The sequence below is a fragment of the Blennius ocellaris genome, assembly GCF_963422515.1.
Source record: "Blennius ocellaris genome assembly, chromosome: 4".
Taxonomy (NCBI): domain Eukaryota; kingdom Metazoa; phylum Chordata; class Actinopteri; order Blenniiformes; family Blenniidae; genus Blennius; species Blennius ocellaris.
In genome coordinates, this window is record NC_137653.1 from 19,399,075 (window position 1) to 19,420,752 (window position 21,678).

The 21,678-nt window shown below is 40.7% G+C and overlaps 1 protein-coding gene across 1 annotated transcript; it reads right to left on the bottom strand.

Annotated features, from left to right (window-relative positions):
* Positions 1-11,671, bottom strand: gnl3l (G protein nucleolar 3 like). Its single transcript, XM_080494400.1, has 24 exons — positions 11,593-11,671; positions 11,453-11,496; positions 10,767-10,868; positions 10,546-10,662; positions 10,383-10,466; positions 10,156-10,291; positions 9,948-10,051; positions 9,694-9,838; positions 9,447-9,534; positions 8,101-8,278; positions 7,526-7,668; positions 7,289-7,425; positions 7,020-7,186; positions 6,752-6,923; positions 6,494-6,554; positions 5,634-5,643; positions 3,040-3,264; positions 2,722-2,946; positions 2,139-2,234; positions 1,408-1,519; positions 1,251-1,307; positions 993-1,068; positions 697-844; positions 1-550 (listed from the first exon to the last, which is right to left on the bottom strand). Exons 1-24 carry the CDS (start codon positions 11,603-11,605, stop codon positions 122-124), a joined length of 3,069 nt encoding a protein of 1,022 aa, XP_080350526.1. The 5' UTR covers positions 11,606-11,671; the 3' UTR covers positions 1-121.
* Between the last annotated feature and the right edge of the window lie 10,007 nt (positions 11,672-21,678).

Below are 21,678 nucleotides of genomic sequence, written 5' to 3' on the forward strand. Positions count from 1 at the left end.
TTGTGTTGTTTAAAGAGCGACTGCGGCCTCCTGACGTTTGTGTCCACACACAGAAAGTCTCTGACCACACACACACACACACACACACACACACACACGCACGCCACACACACACACTTCATCACAAGTCCTCGTCCATCTCGAGGCTGCTCCTGCGGCTGCTGGTTTTAGAGGCACCTGGTGACAGAGGGGAGAACAGCGGCTCGCCCGCCCGGCCCGGGGACAGGGTGCAGCCCTCGTCCATGAGAATGTCTCCCAGTCCCACGTCGGGGTAAAGCGCCGAGGCGGAGGTTTCGTCGAGCTCGGCGAAGCTCAGGCTGCCCAGGTCCAGCGGACTGCTGAGGGTGACCCCTGCAGGAGAGTCTGAGGAGGGCGGGGACAGGAAGGAGGCCGGCAGGGGCTGCCCGACGGCCGCCAGCGCCAGGAGGCTCTGGGTGACCGTGGACTGTGGAGCCGCCTGCTGCTGGAGCAGAGCGGCGTCAGAGCCCAGGCCTGCTGGGAGGCTGTTGGGGTTTGCGAGGCCATGGAGTCGCGCCTGCATCTCCAATTCCTGAAAAAAAATTTAATAAAAATAAAAAAGAAGCACGGAGAGAATACATTCAGAAGTGGCTTCAGTGAGACGAGCTGAAGCTGCAGTGGAAATGAATGTGTGGCGCCTGTTTGTACAGACGGCCCCAAGAGGAAATGAGCGCTGACCTGAATGCGTAACATCAAACTGTGGTTTGCCTGTTCCAGCTTTTTCTGCCGCATGTCGACGTCCTTGGCTCGCTGCTGCTCCTTCTGTAACTTCCTGATGTAGTCCACAGAAGCTTTGAGAATGGTGCCTTTATTCCAACGCATCTCTCTGTCGTCGACGTGACATTGGAAAACAAACAACAACAAAAAAAATTAAAGCAACTGTTTAACAACTTTAAAATCGTTCTGAATTACCTACAGCATACATGGAGTTCACTTGCTAGCGGGGAGAAGAAATAACGGCTGGTTTCACTTACGGATCACTGGACTTGGGTATCAGAGTTCCCAACTCTTTGATACGATCGTTGATGTTGAATCTTCGCCTCCTCTCAACTGCAGACAGCAAAGCCAAGACACGTGCATTACTCCACAATACCGACCGTCTTTGAAATTAAACGTTTAGTTGATAAGTGAGGACAAAAACAAAAAAGTACTTCTTTCTTTACAGATGAGCTGCAAGAATGAAGGGTTTTGTTACATTTGCAGTCAATAGTGTTGTGGGAGTCTGGACTTACTGAGGTTGTGGTTGTCTTTCTTCTGCCTTTCTTTTAATAGTGCTTTGGTATCTCCATCTGAAATCCAGTCGAGAGAATTTTATAGCGTGGAATGTTATGAACTTAATACAAAAAAAAAAAAAAAAATGAGTCGATTAGAAGAAGCAAGTGACTGTACCAGTAATTTCCCTTTTGATTTTTGGAAGATCAGCAGGACAGGAGTTGCTGACAGTGAGAGTAGGTGCTGCCATTCCAGGGCTGTGGTAGACATCCAGCAGATTTCCTGGGAGCTAAGTAACAACAGTAGAGTTATAAATTGCCCCCAAACTGTCAGTAAAACACTCTCTCATTACTACTCTCGTGCGGCTGGGTGTTTTTTTGGGGGGGGACGTGTCAGAGAAACACTGATAGTACCAACTATGCCTGGAGACAAATATTAGAAAAACTGCTTCATACCGATCAAGAAAAAGACCCAATCTGGATAAGATCTATTACCTTCTCCAGAATATAGGAATATACATTTACCTCGCTCTCTTTCTTTTTCTTTTCCTCCAAAAGCATCACCATAATCCTCATTTTCTGCTCTGAAGCCCCAATTTTTGGAACGCTCTTATCTGTCAAGCACAAATATGCTGTTCTGTTCTTTTAATGAGTGCAATCCGCTTTGTTTCACTTCTCCTTGCCTCGTGTCCTCTCATGGCTTCACCCCGCCCAGGCAGCACGTTCGTGACGAATAGTAACCGAGTGCCAGAAGTGTATATTTACTACAAGCAACTTCAGAATTCCACACGTAAAAAAAGAGACCGTCCATTCACAGAAAAAGAAAAAAAACACAAAAAAAACCACTCTGAGCACAATAAGCAAGTGTGTGATGGCGTTACAGTTAAATAGTCACACTCCTCTTCATACCGTGCTCGGCAGCTGTAGACCTGAGTCGATCAGTGTAATAATGTCATCGTTGAAGCTGGATTCGAGGCTTATGATGTCATCGATCACGTCGTCGATCTAGAGAGAGCAGTTTGGACAGAATACTCAAGAGTAGGTATTGTCAAAAGGGATGAGTACTGTGTGTATACACTGTGCTCTGTAGCTTAAAGCCATCCACATACTAACACCAAACATTTAACTCAGTGCGGGAGCTCTGAAGGAGGCCTGATTTCAAAGAGGGACCGGACAAGTGCACTGCAGGCATGCTTAAACGGCAAGTGCAGTATTTAACGTCCTATTGTGACAACAGGCCAGTGAGCATACAATGAAAAAAGGCATGCGTCGTCAGAGTGGGAGCTCCGGGACCATCATTACTGAACCGGCACCGGGTAATTAAACAAGAAGTGAGCAGAAGTCTAGACTTTAACTTCCTCAAAAAAAAGGCCCCGTACGTTGAAGAGCAACTGTTAATCAGGTTGTGTAATCTGCTGTATCAGCAAAAGGCAAAAAAACCCATGCAACAAGACAATAAACCACAAGTATCAAAGCAGGAATTTCCACATACTTCTTCCTTGTTGGAGCCAATGTTCAGCAGAGCCATGGGGCTGTTGGGAGCGCTGCTGGCAGTGGGGGCCACTTCAGGAGCTGAACTGGACTGCGGCACCGGGGACACGCCCAAGGTCTGAGTGACCGCCTTGTTCCCCAACGTGGTGGACAGGTACTGCTTCACCTGCTGCCTCTGGGCCTGCCGAATGTGGTACTCGGTGGGGTTCTCCAAGTGGGTCTGCACCTGGTCGGTTAAACGTCCATTGAGGGACTTTGGCATCAATCCCAACAAATGAAACGGCGGGGTGCGACGGGCGCTCGGACGGCCAAGTCTTACCTTCAGTACCTCAACCGGCACCTGTGCCGGCGGTGGGCGGGCAGCATTTGGGGGCAGAGTGACCGAGATGGCCGGAGTGGAGTCGGAGGCCCGGAGCTGCGAGGCGGAGGCCTGCTGCTGGGCCTCGCGCCGCTCCTGCTCCTGGGCTTGTTCTCGCATCAGCTGCTGCCGCAGCAGCACGCGGGACGACATGGCTGAGGATGATCCGAATGTGTGGGGCTGGAGCTGAGAAAACGCAGTCAAGAAGCACCGCGACCATCAGAACCGTCCGAAGAAATCTCACTTAAACCCATAAAGTAAATGAATCATAAAGTGTGGAAGTTGTTCTATCACATGCAACTGTGCAAATGAAAAATCACAACATTTGATGAGCTCAAATAGCACACAAGTGCTTGACAACAAAGTCAATGATAACAAAAAAATTTAATTAACATTGCTCAGCTTGAGAAGTCACAGTTTAACCTGCTCATGTTTTCATGTAGTCTTGGTACCATCTCAAAAACTCTCTGTATAAACAGTCCACAACATTCCAATTTATACAAGTGGCAATGTGGTGTGTCGGGATTAGTCCCATTAACAGGTAGTTAAAGCTATTTAATGACTCTAAATTGCCACTAGATGTGAATGTGATTATGTGTCATAGTCTGTCTCTCTGTGTTTGTCCCGTCATTGCTGGGTGCATCCTGCCTTCTCCCATAGTGAACTGAGATCAGTACCAGAACTCTGCAACCCTCAGCTGAACGAAGTGGTATAGAATATACAGTCCTTCATCTTCTGTACTGTTTAACTCTGTGACGGGTCGAGGGTTAGGGTTAGCCAATCACAGCTTACTATGGGCGAGAGCAAGCCACACCCTGGACGGTTTCGCCAGTCCAGCACAGAGAGACAGACAAACCACATACGCACACTCACACTTGTTTTTGGATCGTGGGCGGAAACCAGTAAAGAACATGGACAGACAGACCTCGGTACCTGTTTATAAACAATCAGAATATAATATTGAGGAGATATGACACTCAGTTCACAAACTTTGAGTGAACAAAGTATTAAGTGCATCTTCAAAACCTAAAAGTTTTTATTTGTATGATCATTCAATATGTAATAATAATACACAGCCAACACTTACCTGTGTCCCTTTGCTGTGCTTCTAAAAAAATAAAAAAATAAGTAAAAGAAATGCACATGCAGCAGAAATCTTAAAAACATCCTTAAGAGGGCGAAATTAAGACCACGCCATTACAATGACCTAGAGGCATATGTTAAAAAAAACAAAAAAAAAACAATGATGACTTCCATCTTAATAAACGCCATCAACATCAGTGCACCCAACCTGAAGAAAATGACAGATTTCCTATAGGTGAAGCGCTGCATAGGCGATAACGCTGGTAGAACTGGCGAGAATCTATTCACTGTTATTGATTGTCCGCTTGCTTTTAGTTTTAGTTGTGACGGCACGGTGGTCAGAAAGCACAATCAACATGTATTCAGATTTTTTTCATCATCTTCCCGAAACACTTTTACCATTCCCACATGCTTTGATTTCCTCCAATCACAACCCATCCATCCCACCCCACCTGTGCAGGGACCTGGGATGTTGCCCTCCACCCTCAGGGGGTTGCAGCACTGGGTCACTACGTGTTGCCTCCCTGCTTGTAGTTTCCTTACATAACACAGTGGGACGTCGCTGTGTCTGCGGTGCACACACACATTCCAGACTTTGCACACCACATTCTGAGTGAAATCAATGGGTGCGCTGTCTCCACTCGCAACGATCACACAGCTCCACGGCTGTAAACACGTTGTAACAGGCTGAGCGCGTGTCTCGTCGTTACACCTTACGGGACAGTTACGTAAAAAAAACAAAAACAAACCGAAAGCCCCGCTGCTGAAGTGTTCGTTTCACCAGATTACACCAACACTGCGTTGATATTTGCGGTTCTCGTCGATGTTCCAGTCTTTGCTCACTTATACTGACACTTTTTTGTTTGTCGAGTTGCGAGCTCACTTGTCGCGATCTCTATTTTGAGCGAGCGTCATGCGTTAGCGATCAGAGTTCAGCTGACAGCTCGGCGTTGCTAATGGGCCCACATCAACAAACCAACCCGCTGTGGACACACGGCGAACACCTGGCGTGACATCGAAAGTGGCTTTACGATAGCCACCCATAGCGCTGGTTTTGTTTCAGGCCGCTTTTTTTCCCTCTCCAGTAGGACAGAACGACTCAGCCACGACAAGACGAAATAGGAAGTTGCAGCTGAGCTAACTCGCGAGCCATCACCGCCAGTTACCCAACGAGCTAATTGCTACGTAGCCACACAGCTTAATTTCAGAGAAGAATACCTACAGCGCAGGGTGGTGTGTTTCACATAATCATAGTCAAGAATCCCCGGAGTCCTCCGCTTTCTTTGCCATTTCTTGAGGTGGGTGAATATAGACTCGACGGCCCCTAGCTTCTCCACTTCACACTGTTATTTACCTCGAGCCGACGGGATGAGGTCATCAGAGGTACGCTACCCGGAAATTGACAGCTCTGTTGAATTGACGCGTCACAAGGCGCCCGCCATATTGGACCGGGCAAAACGGACGTTTCTTACTCGAGTCAAACTGAGAGCCAACAGAAAATCAAACATTCGACACATTTGACCTATTTTATTACGAAGAGCTGTAGACTGTCATTAATTTGTCTGGGAACCCAAAGTGATAACTTATCTGTTGTGGGATTTTCATATCCCAAGCCCACCGTTGACAAAATAAAACCAGTCATAACTCTGCAGCACCCAACCAAAATAAAACAGAATATATTACATTTGCTTTGGCATCACCACAACCACCTTGCTGTTGATGACCAAAAAAAATAAATAGCCGTGTTTCCACTGTGCCGGTATGTTATGCTATGGTACTTTACAGGACAGGTTTTCGCTGACAAAAAGTGTGGATTGTACTGAAGGGACCATATCTAACTTTTAGCATTTCTCATCGCCCTTCTATTGGGTACCCAGCACTACAGAGTGGGTCCAATAAGGCGCAAAGCGCAGCTCTGCTGATTGGCCAGTGATTTATGTCACTCTCAACTAGCCTGCAATATTTAAATATCTCTTCAGCTGTATAATTCCCATTGTTTACATACTCTACTTTGCGTACACTGGTCTTTTTTCCCCTGCCTTGGTCCTGGAACAGCTGTGACTACTGTTGCATATTGACATCACACACCCTGCCAACATTTTAACCGCACTCTGTTGATGGGACCGTGCGAAAGAGTTGGCTCCGGGTACATTTTGAAAAGCTGCTGGTAATCCTGTTCTGTGCAGTGGAAACGAGGCTGACGTATAGAACTACAGATGTACAGATAGAATGTGCTTTGTGTTTTCATCAACTAGAATCTTCATTTCATGTAAACAAAAACAAAACCCAGGCACCTTATTGTTTTCAATGTTTATTACAACCAGATGTTAACTATGTAAATGAGAAGTCCATTGCAGCAGTAAGCGTGTCTGACAGTTTGGTGGCGATTTTGTCTGTAGAAAAACGAAAAACAAGGGAGAATGCAGTTACCCACTTTTGTGAACAAATATGATCACAAATACTGAGCACAACACCAAGTCCACATGTCCTTTTGGCACCAGGCTGGCGTTTTGCTTCATGAATAACTTCTTCCCTGAACACTGAAAGATTACGGCTGTATTAGAATGATTAAAAAATAAGATATACAAACCAGCTCTTTTCTGTTGCTTCTTCCTTTTCTTGCCGGCGGCCAGGAGCGCCTGACCCTGCTGTAGAGGATCCACATAGAGGATATCCTTCAGATTTGGGGCCTTCGGTGCAACATCATTTGCTGGCAAATCATTCTTTTTCTGGGATTTTATTTCAACTGTCATTGGTCCAAACTGTTTGAATAGAGACAAAATATCAGACACGTCGGAATGACATCAGTCAGTGCTGAATGTAATCTGCTGACATTCAGTTGACGCTGCGTTTCTCACCTCTGGATCCTGACCGTCCTCCATAGATTCGGTTTCTTCTTTGAATGCCGACTCTTCCACTGAGCCTCCTTCCATGTCCAGGTCACAGTGGAGGTCATCCAGACCACCTTGTGTCATGCCTGTGATTTCCATGCAGAATCCCATCTGGACATCAGGACACGACGACTCTGCAACACGGCAGACACAAGGTTTTTAGAATAGACATTCAAACAGTGTGGGAGGATGCCCCCCCCTCTAAATCACATTGCAAAGGTCAGCAAGTGATTTACCTGCGATGACCTCCTGATTTCCTTTTTCCAGCTCGTCCCAGTCAAAGGCTTTCCCCATTTCTGTCACAATCTCAGCACTGACGTGCGTGGGGAGGGTGTGCGTCTCGGGGGGGTGCGTGAAGTAGCTGATCCTTCCCCTGAACAACAACAACAACAACAACACATGGCGTGGTGAACACAATGCTGGGATTACAGCTTGATGGTCATTTCTAAAGGCTTCAACGACGGCCAACCGACCCTGTCCAGTCCATTAACACGCCCTTCGCTGCTTTGTCGGTGTCGGGCAGTCCTCCCTTTCGCAGTTTGCCTTGTCTTCGGGCGAGCAGGGCCAAGAACTCTGGAGCTGTGTGAAAGTCTGAGACGCCGTAGTGCTCCATGATCTGAGCATGGAACACAAATGAGGCATACGTGTTGTGAGTCACAGAAACATCAATACAGTGGCTCTTGAGACCTTTTACAGTGCACCACCTGAGAAAACATCAAGCTACATGTGAAGTACAAACTGAACATACAATGATTTTGCCCATCACAGCCACAAAGTACAAAGCAGCATTATAACAGGCACAGAAAACTCAACGGTGAAGCACCTCTTTCTTTCATAAAAACAGCAACATGAAGACCAACGACTGCTTTTCATCCATTCACAGATGTAGTTATCTAAATACATTTGATGTTCTCTATATTTCTATTCTCGTGTCGTCTACCGTTTATATTTTCAAATTACCGTCATATCCAATCATAACCACTGGGGGGCGCTTTCATACCACAGGTTCAGGATCAATCTTTACAGTAGAAGAAGTTGCAGAACCAACCTGTGCCTTGTTGCACCGGCGGAGGATGGCCTCCACGGGTGGAAGTGGATCTACAAGCTGTTCAATTTTCACACAGTTGCGCAGGATCATGGCCGCGTCCGTCGTAGATGTTGCCATGACGATACCGGGACAATCCAGCAGCTTGATGTGTTTGTCCAAGTGCACTTCCTGAAGACACCTAGAGGAATATAAACAGATCAGCCATCAACCAGGTCAACCTCCACATGAGGCTGACTAAACTATTTACTCCAACTGAGATCATGATTAAAACTGAAATAGGAAAAGTTTCTGTTTATATAATGGAGATTATTCACCTGTGTATATTTCAGCGAAGTTTCTGTGAATACTTGTTAATTTCTGGGGAAATTAATTCCAAATTGGGGGAGTTTTGACTTTGGGTCGACGTTGCCATTGTGTGAATTATGCCAATAGTCAAGATGAATTGAAAGTTAATGATTGATTCCATATAATTTAGGCAGTGTTTAGATCATTTGATTGTTGCTGCTCTACTTGTGCAGGCACATATACATTTGTCATATAAATACATTACATAAATTAATTATTATATATTATTTGATACATTTGTAAGTATTTAGATTCAATCTGAATTTGACAACAAAGTAATAGACAAAGGAGGAATATAAAATAACAGTAATATGAAACACTCAATAGACTGATCAAAAAGGCCAGATCAGTTGGTAGCTTGAAGCTGGTCTCCCTGCAGGAGGTGGCTGAGCAGAGAATGTTGGCATGACTGCTTGACAATCATGGACAATGTCTCCCAACCGCTGCATGAAACGCTGGACAACCTGAAGAGCAGCTTCAGGTCGGACTCCTCCAGCCTCACTGTCTCAAAGAAGGGTGCAGGAAGTCGTTCCTTCCTGGTGCCATCAGACTCTATAATCTATGTTCTTCTGCCCAGATCCTCACTGAAGCACAATAATCTCTGCCCCATACACCGCAAAATCTGCACCAACCATTTTTATATGTCTGATTATATGTGATGTGTCCATTCTTATATCTACACCTGCAATGTTTGGTTTTAACTTTGTAAAATATTCTAATGTGCTTTTATTGTATTATATTTGTATATGTGACCATTTAATTTCTCTCTGGGGATGGATGGATGTTTTCTATTAAAATCAAACTACCAATTTCTAGATTTACTTCCAGGTCAAAGATGCAGCATTTATGTAGACGCGGAGAGGAAGTCTGAACTCAAGTGTTTGGGAGCCCCCTGGGAAGTTGCCTGACTTGACCAGGGGGTAATCCAGCTTTCAGAGAGGCACCGAGGACAAAAAGCTCAAGTATGAGGAGATCGGGATCAGCCTCCTGATGTCGCTTACTTGGTCACGCCGGGAGTGGCCCCGATGTTACACGCACGTGCCCGTTTCAAGCTGTTGATCAAACTGCTCTTTCCCACGTTAGGAAAACCTAAAGGAAACAGGGAAATTATAAGAATTATAATCACTGACAAAAAAAACCCCAAAACAAACAAACTTCTGCTTTCAGCTTTCAAGTCTAGTTATTGTGGTCTGCATGTGCCCCAACGGGACTTAAATGTGACGTCTGAACCAGGCTGAAGACACTCGCCTACAACCCCCACAGTGATGGCCGTCTTGATATCCAGATTGCGGCAGTAGTTTCCCAGCAGCTTCATTAAACAGTCTGCTCCGATGCACGCGCTGGTCCCGAGCAGCTCGGCGGTGGCTTGGGTCACCGGTACGTTACTGCGTTTCTGTCCGTTGGATGAGAGAAGACAGAAGTTCAGTTGAAGTGCACAGCAAACTAACGCTAAGGTGCGTTTTTCATTCACGTCATTAAACTGGTATCATAGATTTACTCACCAAGTTCTTATTCTGCTGCTGAGTCGACGCTTTGAAAGCCACAGTGGGAAACTCATTTCTGAGATACTTTATCCACTTTTCAACAATTTCCTTTGCAACCAAATCTATAAACAATAGAAAAAAAAACATGGTAACGTTTGATAAAATGGCAAAAATAATAATTCAATAGAAATGGACATTCAAAATGGGACTTTTTTGGGTTCCGTACCAATTTTATTAAGAACTAAAACAATCTTCTTATTTGTTCCGCTTTGGATGACTGCCTGCTCTACCTGAGGACACCTGCAGCCCAGAGGGTCGCGAGCGTCCAAAACTTCCAAAATGACATCCGAGGCCTCCACCACCTTAAGACATAATCAAAGTAGTGAGTCAGGAAGGAGTTGGTCGTTGTTTGAGAAAAGACGAGAGTCAACGTGTGACGGAGCAGCCATGCACCTTTTTAAATTCTCTGTAATAAGCCTTCCTCGAATTCTCATTTTCGAAGTTCACGTGTCTCTCCAAACTTTGCATCTCTGTCTCCTGTGAGCGCAAAGAGGAAAAGAGTTGCAACTCAATGAAGGACGAGTTCATCTGAGGCCTATGTGGACTCATACTTTACCCTCTGCTCAAACTGTCGTTGTCGCTGGAGGATGTCGTTCTGAAAGCTTTGCAAATTCCTCCGCTTCATCAGTTCTCGTTCTCTGGACAACTTCTGCTTTTCCTGGAGATCCTGAAGCTAATCAAGAAAGTTGCAAATTGAGAGACTGGATTCAAACGCAGACACCAACACAGTCGTCGTCCCCCCCCCCCACTTCAAGACGTGAAACAGACAACATTTACCCTTTGCCTGCGAATGTCTTCTGGTTTCCTCTGGTTCTTGACATGTTGCACAGCGGAAGCCTTGGCGCTTCCATTCGCATCTCCCTTCTGTCCATCTTTACTCTGCAGAATGTGCAAGATAGTTCATTGTATTTTGTACAGCAGTTTATAATATTTCACTTTTCATTTCCGTGAATTGAAAGTTGTGAAATTGCGCTGCTATTTTTGCCATTTCAAGCACCAGAAGCTTGCTCTCATCAAACTACCCTAAAAGTGGATTGTACAAACAGAGTCATCGGGGAGCAGATCATAATTCTAGGTGATCATCCAGACGTCTAATTGTGCAGATAAGGGATCCCTGCTGGTGTCCTGACCGCTTCATACATCTTAAATGAAGCTGCCTTGCGTTAAACGCGAACGCGATGCAATTCTCAGCCATCAAGCAAATCTCGGCATAACATCGGGGAAGAAACCTGCGTATGACCCGGATGGAGAGGTTACTTTACTTTATAAATAGTTTTCTCCAGGAGCTTCCAGCATTAGGCTAATGATTAGCACTGTGGGTTTTTTCTTTGCCATATCGACATGTACACTTTCCAAGCTCTGCATGTGGTATTGCTGAAGTGATACTGTAGTACTGTGAATGTTTAACAACACCTCCAGCTTCGACATGAAGCGACGCATAACAACAGCCGTGTCGTTCTCACCTTAAACTTTCCTAACAAGCCAAGGCGTTTGGCGCGTTTCTGCTCTGTAAAAAGACAACAAAAAGGTTGTTTTATAATCAATCATGCACATCGATTACTAATGTAACCAATGCGTTTGGCAAGAAGCAGTTAATACGTACTAGCTTTGGACATCTTTGCCAGTCTTCATGGATCTCACGTGTCAGCGGAGGAGGCGGCCATTAGATGACGTCATCACCCATATCCGGATTGTCACAATGAAAGCGCATGCTCAAAAAATAAACCAAAAAAAAAAAAAAGGGATTAAAACCGCGCACTCCCAAAGAAATAATAATGAAAGTACACGGATTTTTTTGGTGAATAAAAAAAGAAACAAAATGATAGCAATGAAAGTGCAATAAAAGTGCGTTCACAAAAAACAAACTATAAATAATATTGGAAGTGTGTGCTAAAAAAAAATAAAAAATTTAAAAAATAAATGAAAGAGGGCACTCTTCATTGCATTTCCCTTCAGTGAAGCTGCTTTATTGCTTACAAATTATTGCCTGGATGATGGATTTTGTTGTTGAGTCAGGTCTTACATATGAATAGACTACTGCTAATAAAGAGTTTACACAGTAATAAACAATTTTTTTGAGGTTTTTTTCATACAGTTGAACATAGTGATTTTCTTTTCTTTAAGTAAACCAAATGTTCACCGTTTAAGAAAAGTATGATGACTTTTAGCCATGAGATACTTTGTGATAAAATAATGAATTTCAAAAAACAGCGAATTGAAAAAAATGTCTCCTTTATGTAATGACATCCCAACACATTCTGGTAAATAAGTACGGTGTATAAGATGTAAACAAGCAAACACACAGAAATGTATTTCAGGCATCATTATTATCTTGTTTTTTGTTTCTTTGCTTGTCTCTTGTTCACATATTTATCATCATCATCATATTCAGAAATGATATTTTAAAGCTCAACCTTCAAAAGCACATTTGTATGTAAGGTGTATGTAAAGGGTTTAGCACTCTTTGAGCTGGACGGCATTAAACATGAAAGACATGCATGATAAACTAGATGATGACTGATTTTATTGTGTTATTTACCCAAGACTTTTCAATCGCTGGTCTATTGTCTGTTGTTTTTGTCTCCATATGTTTTCTAAAAAAAAGAACTCTTTGCATTTTCACTTCAATGATGGTAAAATGGAATTTTGAAACAATACTGTATTATTGAAATAATACTGTAAAATATATTTTTAATCATCCTTTGGATTCTTGTTAACATTTGAAAATTTTCATTTGTCTACAATATGCAAGTCGGACTTTCAATTTTCTTCACTTTGGACTCAAATTCAGTACCCTTTAGTCACTCAGAGAAGTTGTATGTCTTGCATAGATTTTGTCTCCCGACTCTTGATTTCTCCCCACAACCCAAAGACATTCATGTTAGCTGGATTGGACTCCTTAAATTGTTGTCTGGGTCCTGTGAGGGTTTGTGACATGTCCAGTGTGCCCTCTAACCCTAGCCCCTTTACATATAGTCAGCTGGGATCTGCTCCAGTCCCCCTGTGACCCTGAGTTAGAGGAACTGCAGATGGACATATAGACAGATCCATCTCTTTCTTGAGATTGAAGTGTAGCGTGGTGATTTATAGATTCCAGTAACCATAGATACGAAATTTAGTTACCCTGCAATGTTCAATGCGGTTTACAGTACACCAACAGGAGCATGACTTTGCATTGTTTTGGGGGTTTTTTTCTGCTCTCAGGAAATCTACATTTCCCTTGTTGTCAACTTTGTGTCAGAATTTTTGTCAGTGAAACGCTGCTGCTGTTGTTGGGAATGCAGCACTAATTTGTAAACTACGGATTTACATGATTGAACATTTTGTTTTTAAGTTTGCTGGGCCAACCTGTGATATTTTGACATTGACCATTTGACATGGTGTTGAACGCAACTGTCAGGTTTAGGCTACAGACATTTATTAAATCTGCAAGAAAGAAGAAGACAACACGAATGAGCTTTGGTTACTCGCGAGGAGAATGGCCTAGGAGCGTGTTCAGATTACACCTCCTACCCACTCTGAGCTTCAGACCATTCTCCTGCGTTTTTATTTCATTATCAAAGGGGAGGGTTTACAGGATACACATCATAGTAACAAAACATTCTGTGAGTTTTAACAGTTTATCAGCTATGAATACAATCAAAGGACATCCCGCGCATGGGACGTCGAGATGGCAGCTGTGTGGAAGACGCGGCTCATCTTGTTTATCAGCCTCGGTCAGGTTGACCTGCTCAGAACATGTGATTAGTGAGCAGCGCCTGAGAGGCGCTGCTAAGAGAGAATACACAGAAATAAGATAGAACTTGAATATGAATATAATTAAGCACGAATATGGCAACTATATATAAAATTACTCTGACATATTCCCCCTGTTTGTCATATCTGTGCTTACATTCTCACATCACTTGTAACCAGCCACTTCAATATTGATTTTCAGCTGCAAGATCATTTTTGCAAGAACACAAACATTTACACTCAGGTTTCTAATGTTTTACTATTACTCGTAGTCTTCAGGGTCTGAAAAAAAAAAAAAAAAAAAGGTCGGGCAAGGATGGAAAATCATCATCCTCGCTAATTTCAGAGTCATGATCAGCATTCCCCAACAACGGATAAGCCTGCGCCAGGTCCTGTTTCATGGGAGAGATAGCAGTGTTGATTAGGCGGGTGAGAAGGGCGCGGATACATGGAATACAGCAGCAGCCACACAGGGTGAGGATGGCGATGAATATAGCCGAGGAGACCAAAACAGACATTACTAGAGCTTTGTATCTCCCAAACATATCAACCCAACCATCCCACATAGATGTGTCAACGCCAGAGTGATCTTTCATCTTTTTATTCAAAGTACGAAGACCCTCCACGGCGCGTGTGAGCGTTCCATCTGCTGCTGTGTTGTTCGGAATAAAGGTACAACATTTGTCACCAAACATCGAACACACACCCCCCTTCTCTGCCAACATCATATCAACCGCTATACGTGTCTGGAAAGCCGTCGTCGATGTTGCTGAGAGCTGCTCATGAACTGCTGAAAAACCCACTTCTGTCCAATTCCCCAAACGCTGAACATTATAGCGAATGTAGTTTATTCTGTCAACATTTTTATTAGGAGTTATAGGAAAAATCATGTAAATATCAGTCTGCAACAATTTCTCAGAGATTTAAGTTACATGCAGGAGAAGGACGTTTTACTGGAATGATTAAAATTATGAGTGCACACAATCCTTGAGCTCGCTTAGGAAGGCCATCATAGATTTTGTTTGGGCCACACCACCACCACACATCTGCTCGTGCTAATGGTGTGAATTTGGCTGGAGCTTGAACTGTTTCAAGGCACCAGAAGTTGTTTAGGCTTCCAAGGAAATGTTTAGGGTTTGTGCTCGTGATGTTTATGCAGGTGAAGTTCTGAGGTGCTACGGTGTATCTTTTATGTCATTAGTTAAGTAGTCAGTAAGTCTGTTTGGAATAACAGTACAGCATATTTTCATATGTTGACAATGAGACAATGTCTAAAAAGAAAAGAAAAGAAAAAAATCAAAAGTACCTCCTATCTAAGGCATCTGTTCCTGTCTCGAAAACAATTTTTCCCCAAAAATTTTAACGCAAACTAAGTATTTGTTTTTCCTTAAACAGTTATTTAAACTGAATTTATTAATATTAAACAATTGAAGTTGATCTTGTTGGCGGTGCAGCAACATCAGTTCAGGATCCACCTGCAACATCTCACATCAGATTAGACAGTTCGATAATTTTATTAATGATCAACCACCAAAGAAATACTGACTTTAAACCTCAATACTGAAACAAAGGGAAGACTGCAGCTCAATACAGACAGATTTGTTTAAGGTATGTGATAGTATGCTTGCTGTCACTGATAAGATGGAATATTTGGAGTCTCAATCCAGGAGAAATAACCTGGTGATAGAGGGCGTGTTTGAGTCACCTGGTGAAACCTGGATGGACACTGAGTTAAAAGTGAAAAGAGTTCTGAGTGAGAAGCTGAACATAAAAACGGAGATTGAGATGGAAAGGGCTCACCGTGCAGGAAAACCTAAAGGAGATAAACCACGACCCATTGTTGTCAGATTGCAAAGATTTAAGGATAAATCGGACATACTACAGAGAACAAAAGCCCTCAGAGGCACAAATATTTACATCAATGAGGACTATACCGAGGCTGTTAAGACAAAGAGGAGGGAGCTGATGCCAAAATTGAGAGAGGCGCGACAAAGAGGAGACATTGCATTTTTACGTTATGACAAACTAATCATTCATCCCAGGACCAGTACCCCAAGACCTCAAGGAAATAAACAGGACACTGAGTGAATGTGTCCGCTGATCATTTCAATGGGTATTTTAATCAACATATTGTTGGATTCAAACCATTATGTTATGAAATAAAGGAATACATTTAGAAAAATATCAGATGATTAAAGACAATATTTTGTTGAAAAAAGGGGGGTTTAAAATAGCTCATTTGAATGTGTGTAGCTTAAGGAATAAAATAAATGATATTCAGGATATTTTACAAAACTATAATTTACAGGTATTGGCAATATCAGAAACACATCTCAATGCAACAATAAACAGCCCTGTATTACATATAGATGGCTATAATATTTATAGGCTAGACAGAAATCAATATGGTGGAGGTGTAGCTTGTTATGTCCAAAATCACATCCCAGTCAAAGTAAGACCAGATCTAACCACCACAGGAGTCGAAGTACTCTGGTTACAGCTACAGCTACCACATCTGAGGCCTGTTCTCATTGGATGTTGTTACAGACCACCAAATGCAGCTATAATGTACCTTGAGCAAATATGTGAAATGTTGGACAATGTATGTGACACAGGAAACGAGATGTATTTTTTAGGAGATTTAAATATAGATTGGAAATCGGAAAGTTGTGCATTAAGGAGCAAATTAATTTCTTGTACTAATACTTGTAATTTGAAACAACTTGTAAAAGAGTTCACAAGAGTACATTTAAAAACTAATGGTGCATGTTCTGCGACTATTATTGATTTAATTTTTACCAATGTGGCAGAGTTATGCTCTCAGGCAGTATCTATCCCAGTTGGCTGTACTGACCACAATTTAATTGCAGTTGTGAGGAAAACAAAGGTACCCAAACGAGGACAAACATTTATTTGTAAAAGGACTTTCAAAAAATTCAAAGAGAGCGATTTTGTAGCGGAAATAAGGAAAATAGATTGGTCAGAGGTAATACAAAAAGATCCAAATAAAGCTGTGGACGTTTTTAATAGTTTGATAACAAAGGTGATTGATAAACATGCTCCAATGAGGAAACAAGCAGTGAGAAATGTCTCTGCTCCATGGCTGGACAAAGATCTGAAACAATACATGAAGCAAAGGGATAAAGTCAAGACAGAGGCAATAAAAACAAATCATTTGACAAAATGGAATGAATACCGTAAATTGCGAAATTTTGTAACTAAATTAAACAAAAACAAAAAACGCCTGTACTATCAAAAAAAGATTAATGAGGCTAAATTGGATAGTGCAAAAGTATGGAGTACATTAAATGAACTTATGGGAAAGAAAACAAGGGTCGCTCCTACTTTTTTGGAGGGGGATGGAGTATATCTCACTAAACCAAGGGAAATTGCCAATTACCTGAGCCAGTTTTTCACCAACAAAATCAAAAAATTGAGAAATTCCATGGAGGTGAGACAAGAAGAAAATATAACATATCAACTGATACGTAGACACATAATGCAGACCAAAAATTGTGCTTTCAAATTTGTTGAAGTGACAGAGGATGACGTAAAAAAGTTGTTGAAAGAGAGTAAAGACAAACCCTCTGGTACTGACAATATTGAGATCAGACTATTAAAGATGGTGGTAGATTTCATTGCATTTCCTGTTTCTTATATAATTAATTTAAGTTTAAGAGAAAACATATTTCCATCTCTATGGAAGATGGCTAAAATCATCCCTTTAATTAAAAACAATAAAGAACCACTGTCCGGTCAAAATAGTAGACCAATAAGTTTGTTACCTGCACTAAGCAAAATTATGGAAAAAGTAGCATGTGACCAAATACAGAAATATTTTGCAGCTCATGGATTAAACACAATTTATCAGCATGCATATAAAACGGGTCACTCCACAACTACTGCACTTACTCAGATTACTGATCATTGGTTAGAGGAAATTGATAATAAAAAAATTATTGGTACAAGATTTTTAGATTTAAGTGCAGCTTTTGATCTTTTGGATCATACAATTTTATTAAATAAGTTAAAATGTTATGGATTTCAATTGCCTGCCTTAAAGTGGTTAGAAAGTTATCTTAGTAATCGGGAGTCTAAAGTTTATTTTAATGGAAATTATTCTGATGTTGTGAAGATGGATTGTGGAGTGCCTCAGGGAAGTTGTTTGGGACCCCTTTTGTTTTCAATTTTTACTAATGATTTTCCCCTGGTATTGGAAAATGCAACCATGGCTACATATGCAGATGACACTGCCATGTTTGTATCTGCACAAACAGATATCCAACTTAATAATATTCTAAATGAGGAACTAGCCTTAGTAATCCACTGGATTAGAGCAAACAAATTAGTAATTAATGTTGAAAAAACTAAATGCATGGTAGTTGGCTCAAACCACCTATTAAAAACAACACCGATGTTACATCTGACCTCAGGAAATATGACAATTGAACAAGTAGATCATGTAAAATTGTTGGGAGTAATAGTGGATTCTAAACTGTCGTGGACCAGTCAAATTAATAATGTATTGAAGAAAATGGGGAGGAGTATGGGCATGATTAAATATTCTAGAAAATGTATTCCCAAGTGGTTGACCAAGCGAATAGTTCAATCACTTGTACTTTCGTACTTAGACTATGCATCAGTTGTTTGGTCAAACACAAATGAAAAGAACCTACAGAAGTTGCAAATAGCTCAAAATAAAGCGGCAAGAATTATTTTAGGTTGTCCATATAGATCTAATGTGAGGACAATGCATGAAAGTTTGGCGTGGTTAACAGTTAAATGTAGATTAAATTACTTCCTAACAACATTTACGAGGAATGTAATTGTTACAAAAACACCCCAAATCATATATAATAAATTGTCATTTTTCTCAGATAACCATAATTATGAAACACGTCAGGCCATTGACACAAGGTGTGCTTTACCCGGTTGTAAAACTAACCAAATGCAGCGAGCTGTTTGTTACAGAGCCATGGTTGCCTGGAATGCTTTACCTGGATTTTTGTTGTCAGAGAACAACAAAATATGTTTTCAAAAGAAGTTGAAAGTGTTTCTGTTTACACAATAATGAATTCTGATTGTTAATTTAAACTTGTCAGTAGGTGATAGCAAAATGATAATGTTGCTATCATTATGTGATATGTTTTTTGTTTCACATTGAACTTCCACTGTTTGGTTTGTTGTGTGTGTGTGTGTGTGTGTGTGTATGTGTGTTTATGTTGCTTTTTATGTATTAATTTGTAATGAAATTGAAGGAGACCCCAGGCAGAATAGCTCCTGCAATAAGTCAGAAGCTAATGGGGCTCTCAATAAAATGAAATGAAATGAAATGAAATACTGTTATTAAAAATGTATTCTAGGTGCTCTTTATTATAAAATGTGTCTTTTGAAGATTATCTTTTAACTCTCATTATGTTTTTTATTGCTTTTATATATATTTATTGCCATTCCCCCCTTTATAACAGAAATAGAAAACATTAAATAATATTTTACCTTTTAATTCAACATTACTTTTAATTTAAAGTATTTTCCATTTATCTCCTGGTTGGTTCATTTATTGGTTTATTAACTTTGTTCATACACTTTTTCCTGTAGAAAGTTGAATCACTGAATTTGGAGTTTGAAAGTATTGCTCTGGTGGTGGTCTGTTTAAATTGCATCTGATGGTTTGTTATTTGGACTTTTTGTTCAGTTCTTTTGATATTAATTGTTATGAGACCCACAAGATCTCTTTCTGAAACTTTTACTCCTGGTAAGTAAGTAATTAAGCAAAATTTATTTATAAAGCGCTTTTCACAGATAAAAATCACAACATGCTGTACAGGAGAAAAGGTAAAAACAACAATATAAAATGTATATACATGTGTAAAATTTAAGTGACACTAGTGAAAAAATACCCATCAACCAAAAGCTCCTAAATAAACATGTTTTCAAATCATTTTTTAAACAAGACGACAGAGTCTGCCAGGTAGACGGTATTAACTAGAACCTGTTCTGTTAGTTCTTTTAACTAAACCTGCTGGTTGGAAGTGATAACTTTAATTTAATTTAATTTAATCAATTTATATTAACCATGTTTCTTTTCATTTATTTTACTTGTTAGATTAAATCTACATCAGTTAAAAAACATTATTTTAGAATAATGGCTGGTCATGTGTTTGATCCGTTTGGTTTCTTTCGCTGTGTTGAGGCGGTTCCCACAGGAACCACACTAAGGCAAAAAGCATTATTGCGATTGCTACGACGGTTAGGGTCCCGAGGACCACACAACCGTTTGACTTTGTCATTACTGCTCAGTTCGGCTTCCGCTAAGTCACTTCACGGCTTGTAATGGTTCTTCTGCTGACTTTCAGGTCTACCCAGGCTCTAAACGTCTGAATCCACCCTATTATCAGTCTTTTGCTCGCTAGGTGGGGTCGGAGACTCAGCAGTGATGACTTTTTTACAATGTGATAAATGTATCTAAGTTTGCCTTTCTGCTATTTTGAATATGTTTCCACTAAACCAGCTCTTTCTGGACAAAAAGCACAATGATTTTTTATTTTATTTTATTTTGTTCCAAAATTTTCTGATACCTTCTATGTGAATTTGTTTACCGAATGGCTTCCATTATCGCTGTAAATTGTTTTTGCTATTCCGTATGTTGGGATTATAATTTTTGCAAAGTGCTTTTGCTAATGTTACAGTATCTGGATGTTATGTTGGAAATAGTTCTATCCATTTAGAAAATGCATCTATTATCACTATTCTGGTTTTGGAAATGTACCTCCTTTTTTGTTTCCTGTTTTATACAGATTATACATACTGCTCCAAAATTGTTTTTTTTTTAATTAGTTTTTTTTTATTTAGTAAGAATTGATGATATTATTAGTGTACCATCCCTCCTGTTGAGGCATGGCGAAGCCCATGGCTCATTATTGCTCCTATTTATATAGTGATTTTGGTAGAGTAGGTTTTCCTTTTGGTCAGAAATAGAAAATCTCTTTCTGCTGTGCTACATTTTTTATTTATTTATTTATTTTTCATTCTATTTTCTCATCCAATATTGTTAAATCTGATTTTGTTAGATGCACCTTTTAAATCTGGTCAAGGATGTACGTTTTTGGTAGACAGTCAAACTGTCATGTCTCGCATGATAAGATAGTTTGTTTTGACGTAATATCACAGACAAATACTAGCCAGATTATTTTGTTTCTGCAAAGGTAACAATCTATTATCTTAAAAAATTGGGAATAATTTGATCAGTTTCTTATTTTTTAATTTCTTGTTTGAGGTTTTGTTTTTTTGTAAACTGACTCTTTCCAAACTTAATCTAAATGTTTAGCCTAGTTTTAGTCACCATGTTAGTTTAGTTTAGTTTAACTAATCTATTGTTGATTTTATAAACCATTTAATTCCTGGACCTCTGTAAAAGGTCTTAAATTTCATTGCACACATCAAATTCTAATTTTGATCCTCAAACTCCCAAGTTTAAACTTGTATCTACTTGAAATGTTCAACACTGTGCATTTGAATCCCTTCATTCTCCCACTATGTGTGTGTGTGTGCGTTCTCATGGTACGACCTTGGCACGCTGAAGTGTATTTTACGTCGCGACACGGCATATTCGTCATTACGTTGAGAGTTTCCATGTTTGTAGTCCAATCTACCGCCTCCACAGCCTCTCATTCCTCCACCAGCAACGTCTGGTAGAAGCAGAATAGAGATCGGAGCTGTGGATCTGTGTTTTCATTCAATGTCCTCGGTCTCTATAACAGCTGTTTGATAAGGAGGAGCTCTGATTCATGCATATACACCCAAAGTATTTGTTCAAGGATTCCTTTATTGATTCATTTATTTCATCCATTTATTTTATTCAGTTAATTTAGCAATTTTATTTATAGATTTTTTTTAAGTTTAAATTCCAAATAACTTAAGTTTACTTTAGATAAGTTTATTTCTTCACTAAACA